Below are 22,535 nucleotides of genomic sequence, written 5' to 3' on the forward strand. Positions count from 1 at the left end.
AATACCCTGTTCCACAGTGTGGCGCAGGGTATAAAAATTGACAGTCAAAATCCGAAAAAATTGTTACTCGGTCCATCTCTGCAAATATTGGATGTACTGGACTTCCTAAAAAGTGTCTTTGAAACACTTGTCGTATAGTGAATACCAAATGGTGCGATAATTTCCTTCAGTGTAAAACTGCTCTGCAATCATATTACATTACTATCATTCAAATGCATTTGGGGGCATTCGTCGACGTCGTGGTGGTTAGGTTGTTAACCCAATTCCAAATTGGAATCAGGCTTCAACGGTAATCAGGCCATCGTGAAATGCTGAAGTATGAATTACAGTTTTGTTATTTTTATGGAAAAACTTTATGCTGACATGTCACCACAAAAATACTGGAGCGCTTTGCATCATAAGCAGAGTGACAGAATTGTGGTGTAAAAAGTGCGGAAATATATATGATACCCATTTAGATACCCACGAGTATAAATAAGTGAACATCATTTGATTTTGATTTTTTTTTAATTTTATCGCCAACGAACAGAGTTCAATTGATTCACATGTGGATGTTATGCATCACTGCTGGTGGGTCTCTCTCCTCTAACAGTTCTTCGAAGTCTCGATCGAAGTAATTCTCGTCGAAGACAATTGCTTTCGGCCTCAGCCATATGGACCAACTGTGAAGAGAAGGAAAGTGACTTTAGAATTATTTTTGGACATGGGTATTTTGCTGACTTACGCTTTCCGTTAGAGCGTTCCGTTCCATGGTTTCGGGGTCCATGTCACCAGCAATAGATTCAGCTAAAGATGAGGCTAATGATTCTGTTCCATATCTTAGCGTGTCATCCAGAGCGTTATACCTGGGAGGTGCTTCACAGTCATCGTTATCTGGAATTTCTGCTTGAGGGGGGACTATTCCAGTCCTTAGTCGAAGTTTTTCCTTTTTATATGATTTCAGTTCTTCCTGTAAACGCTGGTTTTCCATTTCAAGAATATCGATCTGGAAAAATAATTCGCCGTTAAAAGTACATTTTTTTGGGGTCGCAATAAGTAGAATTTTCACATGTGAAAATAATTCCTTACAATCTTGTTGAGTAATGTGGGAGCTTTGGGAAATGTGTAATCAACTTTTTCCATTTCCAATTCTTAGAACATTGTTCTAGGAAATAATCAGTATTGAATTCTTCGCTATGAATAATACTACTGTCTTTCTATATGCTCTTACCAAAGGAATTAAACAATTGGTTTCTTACACTGAAAAAAAGGTTACCCAGTTCCAAACATTTTGCCTTTACTGAAATTATTTTTGGTATTGATTCACTTTTAAATTTAGGATTTCCTATTTGATCTACCACACAAATCGTAATTTATTTGTTTTTCAGTACGTTTTCGTCATATACTCCCAAAAAACAGTGAACGCAACCGGGAAGAAAATGTTGGCTTATTTTAGAAAATTTTAACTAAACTGTATTGCAAACACCGATTTCTCAACGATATAACAAACATATGTAAACATTTAATTATTTTATTTTCACTTGATAAAGAAAATTTTGTAGTTTGAAAGAAAATCTTGGCGTTCAAAATTGCAAGGATGTCGTTAGCGCCTTACATTCAAGATGGATAAAATTGTGGTAAAATTTATAAATTTTAGGAAATTCTGAACATGTGGGAAATACGAAGTTAGTAAATTTGTATGCTTTGTTTGTATATAATTTTTCCTCATTTTAAGAAACATATATATGTTTACTCGAAATTTGTAAATTTATATATGTTTACATTCACACATATTATTTTTATGAAACATTCATGCCCCAAACATAATATATTCTAACATATTAATATATGTGTCCAAAACATTTAGTGTTAGTTTAGGAACATTACATGTTTGCACTTAAATATATTGTGTTTAAAAATTGTGCTCGAAACACATTTTTTTATATTGGAACATATGAAAAACATATTTTTCTAATAGTGTTGTCATTGAGCTTAGCATAGAATCGGGAAGCACTCAGTGATAAGAGAGAAGTTTACCACTGTGGTATCACAATGGACTGAATAGTCTAAGGGAGCCCGAAATATGGGGCTGCCACTGTACCTAACCTTCACTGTGTGATGAATTCTTTTTTGATTCTGTCAAATATTTGCCCAGTGTGACCACACCGTAAGAGAAAAATATACTGAAATGTCATATTGAAAATTAGTTGAAAAAAAAATGGGATTCATGGTTTGTTTCTGTTCTTATTTGTAGGCAAAGTATTTACAGGACCAACCATAAAGAAGTTAGTGAAATTTTTGATATTTGGCTAAATTTTGCATTGGACACGGACGAAAAAGGCACATGTTTGAGTATACAAATTCTATGTTTGGAACTCAAATTTTTTAACACAGTATTTTGAAGTACAAGCATATAATGTCCATAAACTAGCATAACATGTTTGGGTCATATATGTTAATATGTTAGAACATGTTATGTTTGGGATATATAATGTTTGTTAATATATTATGCTTGGATGCAAACATATATAAATTTAGAAATAGCCTATAAACATATATGTGTTAAGAAAGACAGACCTAGAGAGTATCCTGCAAGTAAAAGAATGGAAGTAAGCAATTGGCGCCTTACAAATATATATATATACAAAGAAAATTTTTTTCTATCAGTGTATACCTAAGGTAAAACATAATATGTTACATACAAACAATATTTTGTTGGGACCAATCCTGAAAATATATATGCTTGAAGCAAAATATGTATATGGCCTATGTTACAGAAGCGATTTTTTTGTATACACTCCCAATTTCTGTGATAAAGTTTCCCTATCTGACAGAGGGGCATCTTCCGTTGAGGAGGATAATGCTTCTATGAAGCACCTCCACCGTGATTAATGTGGGCAAAGTGGGTACTATGCACTTTTGATCATTCCTTAAAGATTTTGGTATTGGTTCCGAGCCAAAGGTTTTAATTAATATTTATTTTAATTTAAAGAAATTTGTCTTTAGTATTGTGTAAATTAATATTTAGGTTGCATAATCTATTATATTGGGTCAATATTTTTTTTTCATGTTTAGAAAACGGGTAGGTTAGGTTAGGTTCTTTTCTTACAGGGTTTTGAATTTCTTTGACAGAATTTTTATTTTTGCAATAAAAAATTCTTCTTATTCTAAAATCACTGTCAACTTCGTTTATGTACTATTCTATAATAAGACACATTTTGAAGTTTCATGGTATACATTTTATATAGCAAAGTGTAAAGTCGATCCTGCCTTCGAATCTTGCGAGAATTTTTGGATAGTACATCATTTGTAAGAAAGGGGTCGACTAAAGTAGTTTGTTTCCTGTAAATTAAGTTCTTTAACTTAACTTCCCATCAAAAAAAGCGTCGCCAAAAAATAGTGAAAATGTCCTTTTTGCATCCGGAAGTGGTGCAAAATTGGCACAGAAGCGATGAATTTAACATGAGCTTGTCATAGGGCGGACGTCCACCAATTTTGTGATCCTAATTTAGTATTTTGGAAGTGGAAAAAATGTATGTGATATTTTCTCAAATAAATAATTTTTGTATTTTTTATGATTTTTAATGCATTCCAACGCTTATCTATAACCTTTGACCTAAAATATTTTCAAAAAATCGCAATTTTACTAAAACAGATTTAGATTTTTTTGACAAAATTTAAATAATTTGTACAAATTTATTAATTCTTATTCTGGTTTTAACCTATTTGAAACAAACAAAGTTTAAATTATCCATTAGAAATAGGAAACAAGCGATTTATAAAAAAAATGGGTTAAAAACAAAATAAGAATTAATAAAATGGTACAAATTATTAAAATTTTGTAAAAAAAAATGCTAAAACCAATCTAGAATATTTGCGAATTTTTGAAAATATTTGAGGTCAAACGTTTCAGACAAGCGTAAGAATGCATTCAAAATTATAAAAAATCAAAACACAATATTTTTAAGTGCAAGCATATAATGTTCATAAACTGTCATAACATGTTTGGGACATATATGTTAATATGTTAGAACATATTATGTTTGGGACATAAAATGTTTGTAAATATAATATGCTTAGATGCAAACATATATTAATTTGGAAATAGCCTATAAACATATATGTGTTTAGAAAGAGAGACCTAGAGAGTATGCTGCAAGTAAAATAATGGAAGTAACCAATTGGCGCTTAAAAATATATCCACACAAAGAAAATTTGATAAAATTTTTTTACTACCAGAGTATGCCATATGGTGAAATATAATATGTTTGAACAATACAAACAATATTTTGTTTGCACCAATCCTGAAAATATATATGTTTGAAGCAAAATGTGTTTGGGGTATATGTTGTAGAAGCGATTTTTTGAAGGTGTGGACATCCGTCCTATGAAAAAGCCATTTTAATTTCATCGCTTCTGCGCCAATTTTGCACCACTTCCGGATCCAAAAATAACATTTTCACTACTTTTTTGGTGACGCTTTTTTTGCTGGGATTGTTAATGCTTATTTTACTTTCTTTCAATTCATTTTGATCACACACAGAGAAGGAATATGATCACCTCAAACATGTTTCAAGAGCAAAATGTTATTTTTGTGTGGTGACCATGTAACATGTTTGTCACTAAAATGTTATTTTATCGTCAAATATAACCTGCTTGCCGAAATCAGATAGATGATTTCCGAGAAAATAACATGGTTGAGAAAACCATGTTACATGGTCACCACTCAAAAATAACATTTTGCTCTTAAAACATGTTTGAGGTGATCATATTCCTTCTCTGGGTGCAGTAATGAATTTCAAATTTCAAAATATATTTTTTCAGAGGAGAAAATAAATTTTTCGACATTAAATTTGGAAATATTAATATTTGGAGGGAGTCTATTTTTTTCAAATTTGAGTGCTTTTGTGAACTTAATACGAACGTGACATCTTTATCAAGTTCAGAAATCCTGCACTCGTCGCTAGACTTTTCAAAAGAATACCCTAAACACAATATTGATTAAAAAAGGATCAACACCACTTTCATAACAATCAAATTGTATATTTGGAAATATAGTTCAGCTTCTTATGTCGTTAATTAAACTCAATACTGTTCAATTTGAATAAAGTACCAAAACGCCAGAAAGCACCAAGTTGGTACTCTAAGTTGGCACTAAAAGTAAATTGGTGCTTTTTGGATATCAAAAAGTACTAAATTTGGTGCTAAACGCACCAAATTGGCATCACTGTTTGTTTTACAGAAATAAGTTCTGAGAAGTAAATAAACCGAGTGGAAGTGAGAAATATATGAAGATACAAATAGCTAGTAAATTAAAAAAAAAGAGTCGCTTTATAAACTGTTTTCACATTGTATAAAGGCGTCAACGTTTACCATAACATCCCAGCAAAAAAAGCGTCGCCAAAAAAGTAATGAAAAGGTTCTTTTTGGATCCGGAAGTGGTGCAAATTGACGCAGAAGCGATGAATTTAACATGGGCTTGTCATAGGACAGAAGTCCCTCATTTCAACAGCCGTTGCACTGAATTTGCATCACTTCTTTTTGAATTCAACGTTTTGGATGTAAATTAAAAAATTCTGTGATATTTCGTCAAATAAATATTTTTTATAATTTTTAATGGATTCTAACGCATGTCGGAAACGTTTGACCTCAAATATTTTCAAAAATGCACATTTTTTTCAATTTGGATTTAGCAGTTTTTTCGACAAAATTTAAATGATTTGTACCATTTTATGAATTCTTACTCTGTTTTTAACCTATTTGAAACAAAAAAGATAAAATTACCCATTTAAAGTATGAAAAAACCCATTTAAAGTATGAAAAAACCAAAAATTTGAATTAAACGAACTCCCTGGGTAGTTAAAATAAAGAACATCATTGGGAGTGCATCTTCTGGAAGTGCTTTTAAAGTTGTGCCTTTGGAAGAACTTCCAAATTTTTTTGCTGGGATGTTTAAACTTTTCATCCAAACAAACTTCTTTTCGGCGAAAAACCTATGGCAAACGATATTTGTTTGTCTAAAATTTCGTTAGGGAGGAAATAATTATTGTGTTTGCCTGTACTCTTCGTTCTAAGATAGGAATTGTTGTTTAAGGTACTTTCAACTAGGTCCCACATTGCTCTCGCAAACATGCGATCAAAACATATCAGCCGGTAGCACTCACACTCTCAAGTTCGAACTCCAATTCATCGATAATATCGTATGCATCGTCCAGTTCTGTTTTTAATTTGGTTATTTGTTCTTCCAGCGTTGTAACTGCTGCACTTTCTCTATGCTCTGTACGTCGTTTTTCCATTAACACGTGTTGTTCTAAAAATAGTAAAATGAGATGAATAGTTGGTATCCAAATGCATGCTCTATTATATCGAAAGAAAAGCAAAAATGTCAAAAGTACTAGGAACATTAGGGCATAATATCATTCTTTGGTGATTACGACCAAATTAGAAATAATTTAATAATTGGTTCTTTAGTAGAAATAGAACGATAATGTTATTTGTTTTTTTTTTTTTTTATTTAACTTTAAAAAATGTTTGCTTTTGTTTGTTGTAGGCATAGTTTTTTTTTTTTTTTTTGATGGAAAATGTGTTAAGGGACCAAAAATATTGTTTGCAAAACCCAAAAATTCGCTTAACATGTTCGTTATAGGCGCAGTCCTTCGCATGGACAATTTAAGAAAAATCGTTGGGACCTGAAAAACTGTTCATTATAAACTAGTTACTTTCGAAATCTGGCAAACATTTTTTAAATATAAAAAAAAAAAAATTATTAAAAAAATTTAATTATTAATTATAGAAAATTTAGAATATTTTTAGAAAATTTTAACTAAACAGTATTACAAACGCTGACATCACGCCGATATCACAAAAATATAAAGTAAATATTTTTCGACACATTCACCAAAATTTATTAGGCATAGTTAATGTATTTTCACTTGTTAAAGACAGTTTTGAAGTTTGAAAAAAATTGCAAGAATGTCTTTTGTGCCAACGGAAGTTCAAGATGGGCGCATTTATAGTAAAATTTACAAGTTTAAAGAAATAATGAATTATTTTGTGAGAAGTACGAATTTTATAAATCTTTATGCTTCATTTGTGTATATTTTTGTCCGCTTTTTAATTCATTTAACTAACTTCAACAAAAATTATTAGAGTAAAGGATACGTTCACCACACCCTCAAAAACAATCGCTTCTCTAACACCCAGAAAAAAGGGGCTCTAATGCCAACTAAACTTTATTTTAGTTCATGAAGATTAGTTGATTTTAGTCAGATTTTGCACAATATGAGCAAATGTTCCTTATTTGAATAATTTTTTGATAACTTTAATGATGTGAACTAAAAATAAGAAAAAAAGTTGTATACAAATATAGTGCACAATTTTACTAAAAAGTAAATTAGTTCATATTTTCCTAAAATGGCAGAAGTTTGCTTAAATTGAGTTCATAATTCTCTCAAATGAGTAAATTTTACTAAAATTGTACCTGTCTTGAACTTCGTACAGCGCTAAAGACATTTTAACAATTTTTAAATCCAATTTTATCCTTCAAGATATGAAATTTTCTTACATACCAGAAAAAAATTAATTATTTTTAATAAATTTTCTTCAATTTGACAAAAATTATAAACTTATTTGTAACATGTTGCAATTAGAAAACTATTTTAGTTAAAATTTTCTAAAATAAACCTATATTTTCTTCCATGGTGGGTTCACTTTTTTTTGGGTGAACATATGTTCCAAACATATATTGCAGGAAGCACGTATATTATTGGATATTGCCGAAACATTATTATGTTTGTTTTATATGAACATATTATATGTTTGGAAGCTTTTTGAGACCAAAAATATTCTATGCTTGGAAGAATGTTTTCCCCAAGAATATTGTGCTGATTCCCTCACATAATTTTCACTTCCACGAAATTTTTTTGTTCTTGGCATGTAATGTTGAAGAAATTATTCAATTTTATAATTTTTTTAAGTTTTACCTTTCGCCTGGACGGACCATACAGTTTGTAAGCCAACACACTATCCACTGGGCTACGTAGCTGTTATAATCACCAGTAGACAATTATCGTTATAAGTTTCATTTATATAGCATAGTTTGCAGCGACCACGAGCCGATGCAAACAAAACATTATTCAACAGAAACATATATTTATTGGCCACGTGGAGCAGTGGTTAGCATGTCCGTCTTGTATGCAAAGGGTCCTGGGTTCAATTCCTGCTCCGACCGAACACCAAATTTTTATATTTTTTATTTTTTATTTTTGTATTTATATTTATATATTATTAAATTAAATTTTTACAATGAAACTTCGAAATGTGTGTTATTAAAGATTTACAGCCAGAAAAGAACATTGCTTGATATAAACGAAATGGGCTGAGCTGGATAACATATTATTTTTTTTAATTACAAAAATAACATGGTTTTGGTATAAAAGTTTGAAATTATTTTGGGTGAACCACGAACCATCCGTTTTCAAAGTAAACTTTGGCATTAGAGTTGTGCGCATGACAATCGTGAGTTCAAACCAATAACAATATGTGAATGGGACTAAAAAAAAAATATATCGTGAATGACCGTATGAGAAAAACATGTTTGTGAGTGCGCGAGAGTAGAATTTCTTCAAAATCACGATGACGAAAAAATCTCATGCATGGTAAAATTCACTATCACGATAAAATTTATATGTAAAAATGTATGTGTAAAAATGCTCTTTCGAGAATGTGTGATTGAAATTTCTCTCTCGCGCATATCTCCAATTTAGAATAAATGTGTTGACTTACAGCAAAATAAACAGCTTTTCGAAGGAACGCGACGATTTTTTGGGTATGTTGCGCCATCGACATCCGTGTGCTTCAAAGACTAATATCCCAATAACAATATATCCTTTTTAAGTTAGATTACACCTAGACCTCGCTTTGCGTCGCAGATACGTTCCAAAAAAACACGACGCAATGTGAATTATGAGTTTCTATTGCAAACCATGCAAAGATTGGAGACAGATAACAACGCAACCTCTAAAATCTAACGACGCAAAGTTAAAACTAGAACTAATTCAGCAGCGACGCAACTTCGAAACAACGCAAAACGAATCGACGCAAAGCGAGGCCTAGGTGTATTTTTTTTTGTTGCCTAGTAACGTCACAATACGTCGTATGGGCTTGTTCACAGTTGATTGGAAGAAAACAAAAAATTTTGTACTTAGTGTATTTAAATCAATAACTTTTACACTTGGTCCAATTGAACATAGTAATTGATGTATTGTGAATTCAATTATCGGCGAATTTTTTTAACACTTTTCCATTCAATCAATTATTTTCGTAATTGAATTAATAAACATCGTATTTGAATTCATTTTTTCATTCAATTATGCGAATAATTGATTTTTATTTTGATTAATTTTTTTTGTGTAGCGAAACTGTAGATAAAATGATCCACATAAAAATACGTATGTATATGTAAAAAAGATGATAACATATGTGTAAAAGATGACAAATTTGAATATGAAGTACAAAGATTTACTAAATTCGTACTTCTCACAAAATAGTTCATTATTTCTTTAAATTTATTAAATTTAATACCAATGAGCCAATCGTGAACTTACATAAAAATTTAAAGTTTTCAACTTAAATCACTTTAAATAAGAAGCCATAAACCATCACGCTGCAAATCATATAAAAGATAAAGATATGTATGAATAAAAATCAAAAAGGTCCAGCGGGTCCTCATCACGCACAGAAGGGTTAAAAATGTTGACTCAATCGGGAAATATTAAGAAATTGAAAGAACTTTGTCTCAATTAAACAAGTAAGGAAAGTCTAAAGTCGGGCGGAGCCGACTATATTATACCCTGCACCACTTTGTAGATCTAAATTTTCGATACCATATCACATCCGTCAAATGTGTTGGGGGCTATATATAAATGTTTGTCCCAACTAAATACATTTAAATATCACTCGATCTGGGCAGAATTTGATAGACTTCTACAAATCCATAGACTCAAAATTTAAGTCGGCTAATGCACAATATTAGTAAAAAAATATGTGAAACATTTAAATCTGAAGCAATTTTAAGGAAACTTCGCAAAAGTTTATTTATGATTTATCGCTCGATATATATGTATTAGAAGTTTAAGAAAATTAGAGTCATTTTTACAACATTTGGACTAAGTAGTGGCGATTTTACAAGGAAAATGTTGGTATTTTGACCATTATTGTCGAAATCAGACAAACATATATATGGGAGCTATATCTAAATCTGAACCGATTTCAACCAAATTTGGCACGCATAGCAACAATGCTAATTCTACTCCCTGTGCAAAATTTCAACTAAATCGAAGCAAAAATTGGCCTCTGTGGTCATATGAGTGTAAATCGGGCGAAAGCTATATATGGGAGATATATCTAAATCTGAACCGATTTCAACCAAATTTGGCACGCATAGTTACAATGCTAATTCTACTCCCTGTGCAAAATTTCAACTAAATCGGAGCAAAAAATTGGCCTCTGTGGTCATATGAGTGTAAATCGGGCGAAAGCTATATATGGGAGATATATCTAAATATGAACCGATTTCAACCAACTTTGGCACGCATGGCTACAATGCTAATTCTACTCCCTATGCAAAATTTCAACTAAATCGGAGTAAAAAATTGGCCTCTGTGGGCAAATGTGTGTAAATCGGGCGAAAGCTATATATGGGAGCTATATATAAATCTGAACCGATTTGGCTGATATTTTGCATGTTTTTCGAGACCCATAAAATATTCGGATGTACGGAATTTGAGGAAGATCGGTTGATATACACGCCAATTATGACCAGATCGGTGAAAAATATATATGGCAGCTATATCTAAATCTGAACCTATTTTTTCCAAAATCAATAGTGATCGTCTTTGAGCCGAAAAAGGACCCTATACCAAATTTTAGGACAATCGGACTAAAACTGCGGGCTGTACTTTGCACACAAAAATACATCAACAGACAGGCAGACAGACGGACAGACAGACAGACAGACGGACATCGCTAAATCGACTCAGATTTTAATTCTAAGCCGATCCGTATACTAAAAGGTTGGTCTATGATTACTCCTTCTTGGCGTTACATACAAATGCACAAACTTATTATACCCTGTACCAAAGTAGTGGTGAAGGGTATAAAAATGAGTTTTGTGATCAAAATCAATAAAATTTGTATTGAATCAATTAAAGAATAAATCGTACGTGCCGAAGAAATCAATTAAATTTGCATATACATATGTTATATGATGTTTATTTTTAATTAACTTTGTAATTGAATTGATTGGATATGAAAGGCTATATTTTCGTACGATTTTCTTGAAAGTTTAGGCAAAAATTTAAGATTCCTTATAGAAATTAAAAAAAAAATTGTCATTCAAATCTAAACTCTAATCTAACAAATTTCAAATATATCTTCGCAATTCGATTGTCTCGAGAGGGCGGTATGGTCCAAATTCGCTTCAGGTAATATTAAATGTATGGCCTCAAATATCTATAACAAAATCCCTATGTAGGTTAGGCAGCCTGATATTTCAGGCTCACTTAGTATACTATTCGGTCAATTTTGATACAACAGTGGTGAACTTCTCTCTTATACACATTGCGATGAATCCACCAGCTTTGAAACACTTATAAATGTCCCCAGTATTACTGTGAGGGCATAATCTAACGCTGAAAACTTTTTAGTGTTTGGCCGAAACTGGGATTGAACCCATTACTTTCTTTAAATGCCACCTATTGCACGACGGTGGCTGTTTACAAATCCCTATGCAACTACAGTTTACTACAAAGCGGATATTAACCGAATTTCCAACATTTTTATACGCATAAAGAGGCGTTATATTATATATGTAAAATGATTGTTTCATGATGTTGGATATTTAAGATTCGGCCCGATCGAACTTTTGGCCTATACTTCTATACTTTTTTTTACCAAAAGTCTAGGTAATCGGATTAAACGTATACAGAAAAAATTGTCACCAAAATATTTCCAATTAAAATTTTAATTGATTCAAATTTTTTTAAATTAAAACAAAAACCAGTCACAAGAATATCGATTAATTTTTAATTGTATCAATTAATTTTAGTTTACCTTGGTGATTGATACTATAATTTCTATGATTGAAGGATATTTCAATTAAAAATTAATTGGATCAATTAATTTCGTGATTGAATCCAAAAAAAAAAATATATATTTTTTTTTGTGGGCAGATCAATTGATAATTTCACCACATTTAAATATGAGATCCCAAGGGAATATTGCTATGCCTTACAAACAGACTGGCAATTGTCAGCCTCTTTTTTGAGGAACTATTAAAACACCTAGAAGGTCGTATCAGGGGTCTGTTAACAAACGCAAATAATCGATTACTTCATAATATTGACCATGGATGATATACCACTTTGCTTTCCTGGCCATGGATGATATACCACTTTGCTTTCCTTTAGCTAATACTCAATCTCATACCAACCATTTTCACGCTGGGCTATAGCTGACTTCATTACTAAACCGTTTAGTGTTTTCTGCCGATTGAAGACATCCTCCAGAGCCTTACATCGCTTCACTTTGCCCACGAAAGCCACATGCAGTTGATTGTATTTGATTTTCAGTTTTTCCAGTTGTTCATACATCCGATCACGTTCGTTTTCATACTGAAATGCCTTAAGTTTAGCTTCCACGTTGATGGTGGATTTCGATCTGTCGTCATTGGCCAAACGATGAAGCTCTCGTCTGAGTTTTGAGTTTTCCTCTATTAATTGTTCATTTTGTGATTGTACTGGAATCAGCAGTTGATTCATTAGAAATCAGAATTTATTCTTGGGAACTTCCACTTACCTGCCTCTAGTTCCGCCTGTATTATATCGGCTTCCGATGCCATTATGCCGTCGGAGAATTGTATGCGTTACTTGGTATGGGACAAATTGAAACACTTAATCATTACTAAATAAAAAAATTCGGTCGCAGTAAGTTCAAATCAAATACGTTTGTCCAGATATGGATTCATATCGTTACCTTAATTCCGTTCTATGCTAAGTCGACTTGATCTATTTTCAAAGTAGAATGGTGAGAGTTAATTCGTTTTTGGGAATGACTAGCCTATATAAAGGGTGGTATTTCTTAAGTCCTCTTCAAGAGAATTCAAACATTGAAAAATGAAATACAAGTGAAAAGGTAAGCGAATATTATTCAGTCATTTTCCATATGTTCGGTTAACTTTACGACATATCACAAAATATCAATAACTTCTAGCCTTTGATAAGACCAACCACATCTATCCAATGAGTCGTCTAAATCAGCAGTTTGTTTATGGGCCAATATTTGAGTTTTCATGGTTTTGGCTCTTTATCGTATGTGGTAGTCTTCTCTATGGCGATTCGAATCAGTGTTGCCAGTATTGGGTATTTCCCCCCAAAAGGGATGGAATTTGTGAGTTGGTAACATGGGTAATTTTGGAAAATCTGTACAATAGAATAAATCTTCTTTGGTTTACATGTTACACGCAGAGAAGAAACATGATTGTCACAATCATATTCGAAGAGCAAAATAATATGATAGGAGCTATTTTTGCGGCAACCATGTTGGCTCAGTGAACACGGTTCTAAGAAAAATAAAATGCCCATCAAATGTACCAATGCAGACATCATGTAACTACAAATAAAAATAAATTATATTTACCATATATCAAAATGCAGAACAAAAAACAGGTAAATTTTTTCAATTACACTTTCCTTTTTTGTGTTCACATAAAACCACGTGCCACTTCTGAGTAAATAAATTAACACAAAACACAGTAATTCCGTATTCTCCGTCCATTCCAAGAAACAATCATGTGTACCTGCTCAATGTTTTTATAAAATTATTTTCGATGCAAAAAAAAATTAAATGGTCACGAAAACAATCTACATGGTCTTTATGGCCGTGTAACGGTTCTAGACATGTCTATACGTGACCTATAAAAATACTTTTCTCTCTGCTTTTCTCTTTTCCCGACCATATAATGGTCTCAAATTCTATCATTTAAATAATAGAACATGTTTGCGGCATTTGAGAAACATTTAAATGCTTATTGCCAACATATATTTTTCTCCGCTCGAAAATTATTTGTACAAAGCCAAAATATTTATATGGTTTTCGCGACAATTAAATGCTCTATATAAGCATTAAATGGATGCGGCAACCATGTCCAAACATGTGATTTCTGTGCGTGTAGAAGCGCTCGCATAAAACGGAAATCGAATATTTTTTACACTCTCAAAAATGTTCTAAAAGAAGCATACTGAAAAAAAATTGACCTAATTTGAGAGGCCATTAAACTTAAATATTAGAAAATGCAATTAAGACAATTTTCTTTTTCTTTAAAATAAAGAAATTTTAATAAAAAATACTCATAAACTTTTCATTACAAATAAAGGCTTTACAGATTACGATTTATTGTGAATATTTTGCAACTCTAGCTTGAAGGTTTTTTTTTTATTTTTTATTACAAAAACTTTTTTTACTGTTATATTTGGAAGTTTAAACTGACTTTTATTTGTATGTGAATCAAAGAAAGAGAATACAAAAATCGAGAAAGGAAATCTGTATCCTAAATTTAGTTTGATAGGGCTTAGATTTAAAGGTGGATACCTTAATAAAAATGTCTTTAGTTTTATGAAGCCGTTTCTTCGGCCAGCAAATTATACCAAAATCTTTAAGGAAGGTCGAAATCAATAGCAAAGTTAGGAAATTTGAAACTTTCGAACTCAAAAATTTAAAAAGGGAAAAAGCGCATTTCTATTAAAAATCATTTGTTTTGGGCTATAAATAAAATTAAATTTTACTGGATATAAAAAATAGGGACAAACTGTTTTTTTAATTTTTTTTCACTTTTTCCTAATTCGTTTTGTTTGTTATTGTTGGTGTACTCCTCAGTCATTTTTGTTGTTTTTAATTTCAGCTTAAAACCATGCATTGACTAAGCTACAAGTGTAGCTTAATCAACAGAGGAAAAGTATGCTTGTCAAATTTATTTGGGCAAAGCCCTATACACTGCAAGATGGTTGAATGTACACTGAAAAAAATATTGACCTAATATGGAAGATTATACAACTTAAATTTTAGGACTCGAAATTTACGCAATGCTAAGGACAAAATTCTTTAAAATAATGACATTGAAATTAAAAGAAAGTTTATAATCCTTGCTTCAAAAATTTGTTTCATTAAATTTAGGACACCAATCTTGAAATGTTGCGTCCCTCTGTTGAAGTTGTGGATCTTTGAAGTAAGGCAAATGTTCCTTAAAATAAAGAAAAACATTTTTAATTTAAAGAAATCGACTTCAACTCAACTGACATATTGAATTTTTAAATTTAAGATAAAAATGCTTCAAATATAGGCTAAGACTTATTTTAAGGATTTGCATCTTTGGTTTAAAGTTTTTTTTTAGCATTAAGAAAACAGTTTTTACTTTGAAGTACTTGGCGTAATTTGGATTTTTAACCCTGCTATTATGTTGGGGTCATTTGATGACCCAAATCGAATTTATTATTACCCCATTTCTTTGTGGTGGAATATAATTAAAAGATCTTACTACTCAGTGCATGAATTGGTGAAATGTACTTAATTCAATAGGGTTTGTTAAAATTTTATGTTCGTAGGGCTTTTTATTCTTGGTGTATACACATAACAGGTTGGGGTTATTTTATGACCCCATATATTACACAGGGGAACAAACACGAACTTTTTTGTGTTGATTTGAAATTTATAGCAAATTTTAGTAATTTGAGGTCGCTGAATCCAAATATACACTTGGTTTTTATCCATCAGTTTGACTTTTCGAGATATACCGTTATTTTCATAATTAAGGCACTTCACTACATATATTGGAAAAATTTGAAAACGGTTCACCATTTTAAATAAAAACAAACCGAAAATCCCAAAGAATATTATCTTTAAGCCGTCTTTACATTGCTTTTCAATTTTCTAAGTAGTTTTAGAGATATCGTTTAAGTTTTGAAAAAAATAATTGAAATTTTTAACAAAAAAAAAATTTGTTCTTTAAAAATTCCTACAAAATAAAAATGGGTCGAAAATCACAGTTTTGGTTCAGAAATAGTTTTTTTTTAATATATTTCGAATAAAATGAGCTTTATTTCATTACAATCGGTGCACGACTTTTAATATTGTTCACGATTTACTGAATTGATATAAATCGCGATTTCCGTATAAAAATTACATTTTCTAATGGGTGAATGTTTGTATGTAATAAGTTAGTTTTTTTATGGTTCTGTTGATGAAGAACTGAATATTGTTTTTATAGTTATTTGGGACGATGAATCCAAATCTGCACGTGGTTCCACATTTCGGTGAAACCACATAGAGAAGCTTTGAAACTCAGAAATGTCACCAGCAGAAGATATATTATTCCACCCGCTGAAAAAATACTTTGGTGTTTGGTCGAAACTGGGGTTGAACCCATGACCCTTTATAAAACGGGCATGCTAACCATTGCGCCACGGTAGCTCCCACTACCACCTACATACAACTTTTTTACAACCAAAAGGCGCGAGTAAATTAAAAAAGTGTAAATTTTTTCATTAAAGAAAAACTTTCAATAAAAGCATAACTGGCAAAATAAACGGTATGTCTGTATCTGTAAGTCTTTCTAACTGTAAGTTTTTTCTAACATAGTACCAGGGTTAAACTGGAATTTGTTTGTACATGAATACCTTTATTAATGTATAGCAAACAGAGAATAAAAATTCGATGAATGAGATCTGTATCCAATTTTAATTTTATCGATCCTAGATTTAAAGCCAGAGAGGTCCCTAAAAAATGTCTTTATTTTAAAGAAGCCGCATCTTTGGCTCGGAATCAATACCAAAATCCTTAAAGGAAGGTCAAAATCTTTGGATCCAAGTAAACTTTTTTTTGAGTGTACAGCTGTTTCGGAATTACCACATTCCTCATCAGCATCCTCTACTTGCAGCAAAATTACCAACCAATTATCAGAATAAATTCGGGTAATTCACTCAACCCAAAGTGCACTACACTTGAACTTGCCGAAAAGAGGCTTTACTAGTCGGCTACTGCCTAAACAATTTTGCAAGCATATTTCTTTTCCTTTGCCACCGTCAAATCATCGATTTGAGTGGTTGGGTTTGTTTTTGAAATGATATCCGAATTAGTGAAATAACATAGCATTTCAAGAACTGATGCGAAATTAATGCATCGATGGTTTAAAAGAATGACTTCCACACAGAAAAAGTTATATGTTTTATGGAAAAACATGAACTACATAATGCAATAATGCACAAATCCATTATTTTTTGGATTCAATCACGAAATTAATTGATCGAATTAATTTTTAATTGGAATGTCTTCTATCACAAAATGAATATCAATTACCAAAGTCAATTAAAAATTAAATAATCCAATTAAAAATAAATTGATACTATTAATATTTGTGACTTAATTGATACCATTTTTGTGATTGATTTTCCTTTTAATTAAAAAATTTATTGAATCAATTAAATTGCATAAAAATTAAATTTAATTGAATATTTTTGAAAATTCAATAAAAATTTTGATCAGAAATATTTTGTGAATATTTTTTCTGTGAACGTTTAGTTTATAAAATGTTTGTAAATTACTTGGAATAAAGAAAAATTGCATTCATTAAATTGTTCGCAATGAATATTAGCATCATAGAACGGACCTTTTTCTGTGCCTTCCATAACATGCCCATGTAAAAGTCATTGCTATGCTATGTAATACTAGTTTAGCGTCATGTTTTTGCTGAGTAAGTTTTTCATAAAAAGTTATAAAAAATTAATTGAGCAGTTTGGCGATGATGAACTTTTATTGAAATTGACCATTTTTGGGGGAGAAAAGTATCTCAATTTAGGGTAAGAACCAGAAAAATAGTGGCAACACAGATCCGAATGACGATGGAAAGATAATAAAATATCTGTTTTTCAGATGAAGAGTAAGTATTTTTCGTTGGCCTCTTTGTGGCTAGTGGTGAAAACTTCACATTTTCTCATTCGAGGTGAAAACATTATTTTTGAGTTGGGTTAGCAAAGACTTAAACCACAAACAAGTATTCCTACAGAATTAGATTATTTGTAGCAGCTTATTAGGAGTTAAATTATCAGAGATCAAAGACCTGGCCATGACTACACCCTCAAAAAAAATTGCTTCTTTAACATATGTTCCAAACATATTTTGCAGGAAGCACATATATTATTGGATACTGCCGAAACATTAATATGTTTGTTTTATGTGAACATATTATATGTTCGGAAGCATTTTGAACACAAAAATATTATATGCTTGGAAGAATTTTTCCCAAAGACGATTCTGCTCATTGCCTAACATACTCGCAATTTTCACATCCACGAAATATTTTAGTTCTTGGCACCTTTTTCTGTAATACAAATAATGTTGAAGAAATTATTCACTTTTATAAATTTTTTAAATTTTACCTTTCGCCTGCACGGAGAATCGAACCGAGGACCATACGGTTTGTAAGCCAACACGCTATCCACTTGCCTACGTAGCTGTTATAGTCACCAGTAGATAATTATCGTTATAAGTTACATTTATATAGCATAGTTTGCAGCGCCCACGAGCCCATGCAAACATAACATTATTTAACAGAAACATACATTCCTTTGCCACGTGGAGCAGTGGTTAGCATGTCTGCCTTGAATGCAAAGGGTCGTGGGTTCAATCCCTGCTCCGACCGAACACTTTGTTGTTGTTTTTTTTTTTAAGTTACACATTTATATTTATACTATATTAAATTTTTATAATGAAACTTCGAAATGTGGGTTACTAAAGATTTATAGTCAGTAACAGTGCTTGATATAAACGAAATTGACTGATTTTTGGATAAATACTGTTTTTGGTACAAAACTTTAAAATTTGGAAGGAATTCAAAATCTCTAACAAAAGAAGAACGTGGATTCGAGTATAAACATACATAAATAATTTTATAATATAAACATAAATTTATTTAGGCGTGAACAGTTTTTTTACTAGCATTTAACACCATCGCTCTAAAATGCCTTTTATTTTTCTTTAATAATTCATTTTAAAGAAAATAAAATTTTTAAATTGTTTTAGCTGCAAAACTCGAACTTAATGCCCGCTTTTATATTTGAAGGTGGCCGTCAACTCCTCGTGGACTACTTATTAATAAAGAGGAACTAAACTTTGTTTTTATACATTTTGCTGTGTAATTTTTCACTATTTCCTCCTTATTTCATTTTACTGCCCCAACTCTAAAAAGAGTATAGTGCCCTTTCGTTATTTTCATGAAGACCCCTGATTTCTTTTAACGAACCAAGAAAAAAATTGTGCCCATAACGGTTAGGTTAGGTGGCAGCCCGATGTATCAGGCTCACTTAGACTATTAAGTCCATTGTGATACCACATTGGTGAACTTCTCTCTGCCCATAATGCCAAAATGATAAACGAAACACGTGTCCACACATACATAAAATGCTGCTCTCAAGGCGAAAACATATGCTGTTTGTTGTTCAAATGTCTATTCTCTTGGTTCCGAATGTCTATTTATTTTATATATTATTCAAATTAAATAATATTTAGACTTAAGCATATGAAATTTTTGGCCTTAGTGTGTAAATATAACCATAGCGATAGGCGGTAGGCGAACACTTATTTACGTGTATTTCTTATGGGAAGCCCAAAATCCGCGACGGAATACCGTGACGGCTAGCGGTGTGTCGCTAAATTAAAACTTATTCTAACTCCTTGGCGAAAACTGGTATAGTGTTGCCATCGCTTATCAATTTTTTTAACTCACCACTAGGAATTGCTGTTGCCTGGACACGTGTAGATAATTTTTTCTTGAAATAACTCAACAAATAACAAGCCATTGTATGTTTTTATTCAACATCATTGTTTAATATTGTCAAGGCGTGCTGTATTGACAACAAAAACGCTAGGAAACGTGAAAGATGGAATTATTTGCCGTCAAGCTTATTGTATTTGCCGTTGCGGCAAAAATATTTCGCCTACCGCCTATCGCTATGGTTATATTTACACACTTATCAAAAAAAGTTTTCCGAAACAACATACAAGCGGTTTCACAGAAATTATTCTCTTTTGATTCTTTTGCTGTGTTATGTTGATATCTTTCGTCAACTCTCCCGGTTTCCATCTCTATTTCCTTCTCTATACTCTTTCTCTGTCGCTTTGAATAAAATATCAAAACATATGTATGTGTAGTCGAAATTTATAAATTTATATATGTTTGCATTCACACATATGATTTTTATGAAACATTCATGCCCCAAACATAACATATTCTAACATATTACATAGATGTCCCAAACATTTAGTGTTAGTTTAGGAAAATTACATGTTCGCACTTAAATATATTGTGGTTTAAAATCGTGCCCGACACGTTTTGTTTATATCGGAACATATGAAAAACATATTTTTCTAACAGTGTAACAGAGATGGAAGTTTCCAAAACACTTAACTTTTTTCTGTTTATACCGCGCTTTTTGTGCTAGGCTAAGAAGTTTCCTAACTGCCCTCGTATAGTGCGCTGCAACTTGAAGGCGAAAGTAAGGGTCAGTTTTGCTTTACTTTTGGGACATCCAATTTTTTTCTTTGCCTTATATGCTACAGGAGGTTCGAAATTTTCAAAAGAAAAACAGGAAGTGGTAAATTATGGCATTTCAAAAATTTTGCTTAAAATTCTCGATATTTGAAAGATGACTTGATAATTTCTCACCGCGTATATTTAAGTATTTTATACCGCTTCAAAATTTAAATTCCTGCGGACAACCATTGATAGCAGAAAACTTATCATGTCACCCAACAGTGACAATACTCAAATTGCATTCCTTCTCCCTCAACTTTTATTAGATTTTTTTTTAGTTTCTAAATAAACGACAAAATAAAGGACTACTTCTGCGACACAAATAAAAAAACTACTGTCCGATTATAGAGGAAGAATTTAAAAGTGTCCGAAAAAGTGAGCTGTTTAGGAGTTTGAATTTAATCAATTTAATTAAAATAATTATTTTATTAATTGATAATGTAAATATATTTTAGGTAATAACTAATTTATGATGAAAAGCCGAACCATTAATAAATTTTTTAAATCAATGTTAGCATTTTTGAATCCAAATAAACTCTTTTTGAGTGTATGTTGAATTATGCATGGCATAATTAAATATTTTAGTTATCGGTTTGTTATGACAACAGAAAGGCTATTTTGACCGAATTAAGTGGAATTTGAAAAATGAGTTAAACAATCGATTCTACTTTATAAGAGTCGTTGTTATGTCTGGCCTCAAACCATTAAATTTCCATATTTTCCATTTATCAATGAAATATCATTTTTATCGAATTAGTGTGTAAATATAACCATAGCGATAGGCGGTAGGCGAACACTTATTTACGTGTATTTCTTATGGGAAGCCCAAAATCCGCGACGGAATACCGTGACGGCTAGCGGCGTGTCGCTAAATTAAAACTTATTCTAACTCCTTGGCGAAAACTGGTATAGTGTTGCCATCGCTTATCAATTTTTTTAACTCACCACTAGGAATTGCTGTTGCCTGGACACGTGTAGATTATTTTTTCTTGAAATAACTCAACAAATAACAAGCCATTGTATGTTTTTATTCAACTTCATTGTTTAATATTGTCAAAGCATGCTGTATTGACAACAAAAACGCTAGGAAACGTGAAAAAGGGAATTATTCGCCGTCAAGCTTATTGTATTTGCCGTTGCGGCAAAAATGTTTCGCCTATCGCTATGGTTATATTTACACACTTACACTTAATCCTGTAGTAAAAGGTGTGATTATGTTTCTTCATTGCGGTACTTCTGCTGCCACTAGAGGTGTGCACGTGAGTAATAGTTTACTCACGCTCACGCACACTCACGACAGCAAAATCATACTCACGCACACTCACGCACTATATTTTTTGGTAGGACTCACGCTCACGCACACTCACGAAAAGAAAATTTGTATTCACGCACACTCACGCACGAAAACGTCGTGACTGACAAAAAATACCGTGACTCACGAAAAATACCGTGAATCACGAAAAATACCGTGACTCACGAATAATTTTATGATTAATTTACCTTACCGAAGTGTCTGAAAACATGAGCATTATTAAATCGAGAGTGTTATTAAACTCTTAACATCGCAGGTGTCACTAGAATTGTAATTGATTTTAACTCTTAAGCGTTTTATGGTGGTGAGCAGGAATATTGTCGTGAGTGTAATTCATTACTCACGCACACTCACGAAGATATTATTTTCGTGACTCACGCTCACGCACGACATTTTGGTTTGTTAATCACGCTCACGCACACTCACGCTGTTGTCATGAGCGTGACTCACGACTCACGCACGAATCACGAAAATTTTCGTGAGTCACGACAATTTCGTGTCACGTGCACACCTCTAGCTGCCACATCATACACAGAAAAAAATATACTGTTTTCCATATATTTCGGTGTAAAAATGATATGTATGGAACAAACATTTTTAGCACAA

The 22,535-nt window shown here is 31.9% G+C and overlaps 1 protein-coding gene across 2 annotated transcripts; it reads right to left on the bottom strand.

Moving 5' to 3' along the window:
• Positions 1-488: 488 nt before the first annotated feature.
• LOC142225677 (uncharacterized) lies at positions 489-13,274 on the bottom strand. 2 transcript variants are annotated; one of them, XM_075295499.1, is made up of 6 exons: positions 13,012-13,274; positions 12,835-12,904; positions 12,470-12,775; positions 6,144-6,289; positions 725-985; positions 489-662 (listed from the first exon to the last, which is right to left on the bottom strand). In XM_075295499.1, exons 2-6 carry the CDS (start codon positions 12,875-12,877, stop codon positions 555-557), a joined length of 864 nt encoding a protein of 287 aa, XP_075151614.1. In that variant the 5' UTR covers positions 12,878-12,904; positions 13,012-13,274; the 3' UTR covers positions 489-554. The 2 variants fall into 2 exon arrangements, with proteins under 2 accessions (XP_075151614.1, XP_075151613.1); XM_075295498.1 differs by having other exon boundaries at positions 12,835-12,939; positions 13,012-13,273.
• Positions 13,275-22,535: the final 9,261 nt, after the last annotated feature.

Source organism: Haematobia irritans, chromosome 2 (assembly GCF_050003625.1).
Source record: "Haematobia irritans isolate KBUSLIRL chromosome 2, ASM5000362v1, whole genome shotgun sequence".
NCBI lineage: Eukaryota > Metazoa > Arthropoda > Insecta > Diptera > Muscidae > Haematobia > Haematobia irritans.

What these genes read in the sequence shown, in the direction of transcription:
- LOC142225677 (XM_075295499.1), bottom strand. Translation starts at nt 12,877, where the DNA reads ATGGCATCGGAAGCCGATATAATACAGGCGGAACTAGAGGCAG. An exon ending in TGGAGTTCGAACTTGAGAGT is followed by an intron (nt 986 to 6,143) that starts GTGAGTGCTACC and finishes TTATTTTTCCAG; the next exon opens with ATCGATATTCTTGAAATGGA. An exon ending in GGAACGCTCTAACGGAAAGC is followed by an intron (nt 663 to 724) that starts GTAAGTCAGCAA and finishes TTCTCTTCACAG; the next exon opens with TTGGTCCATATGGCTGAGGC.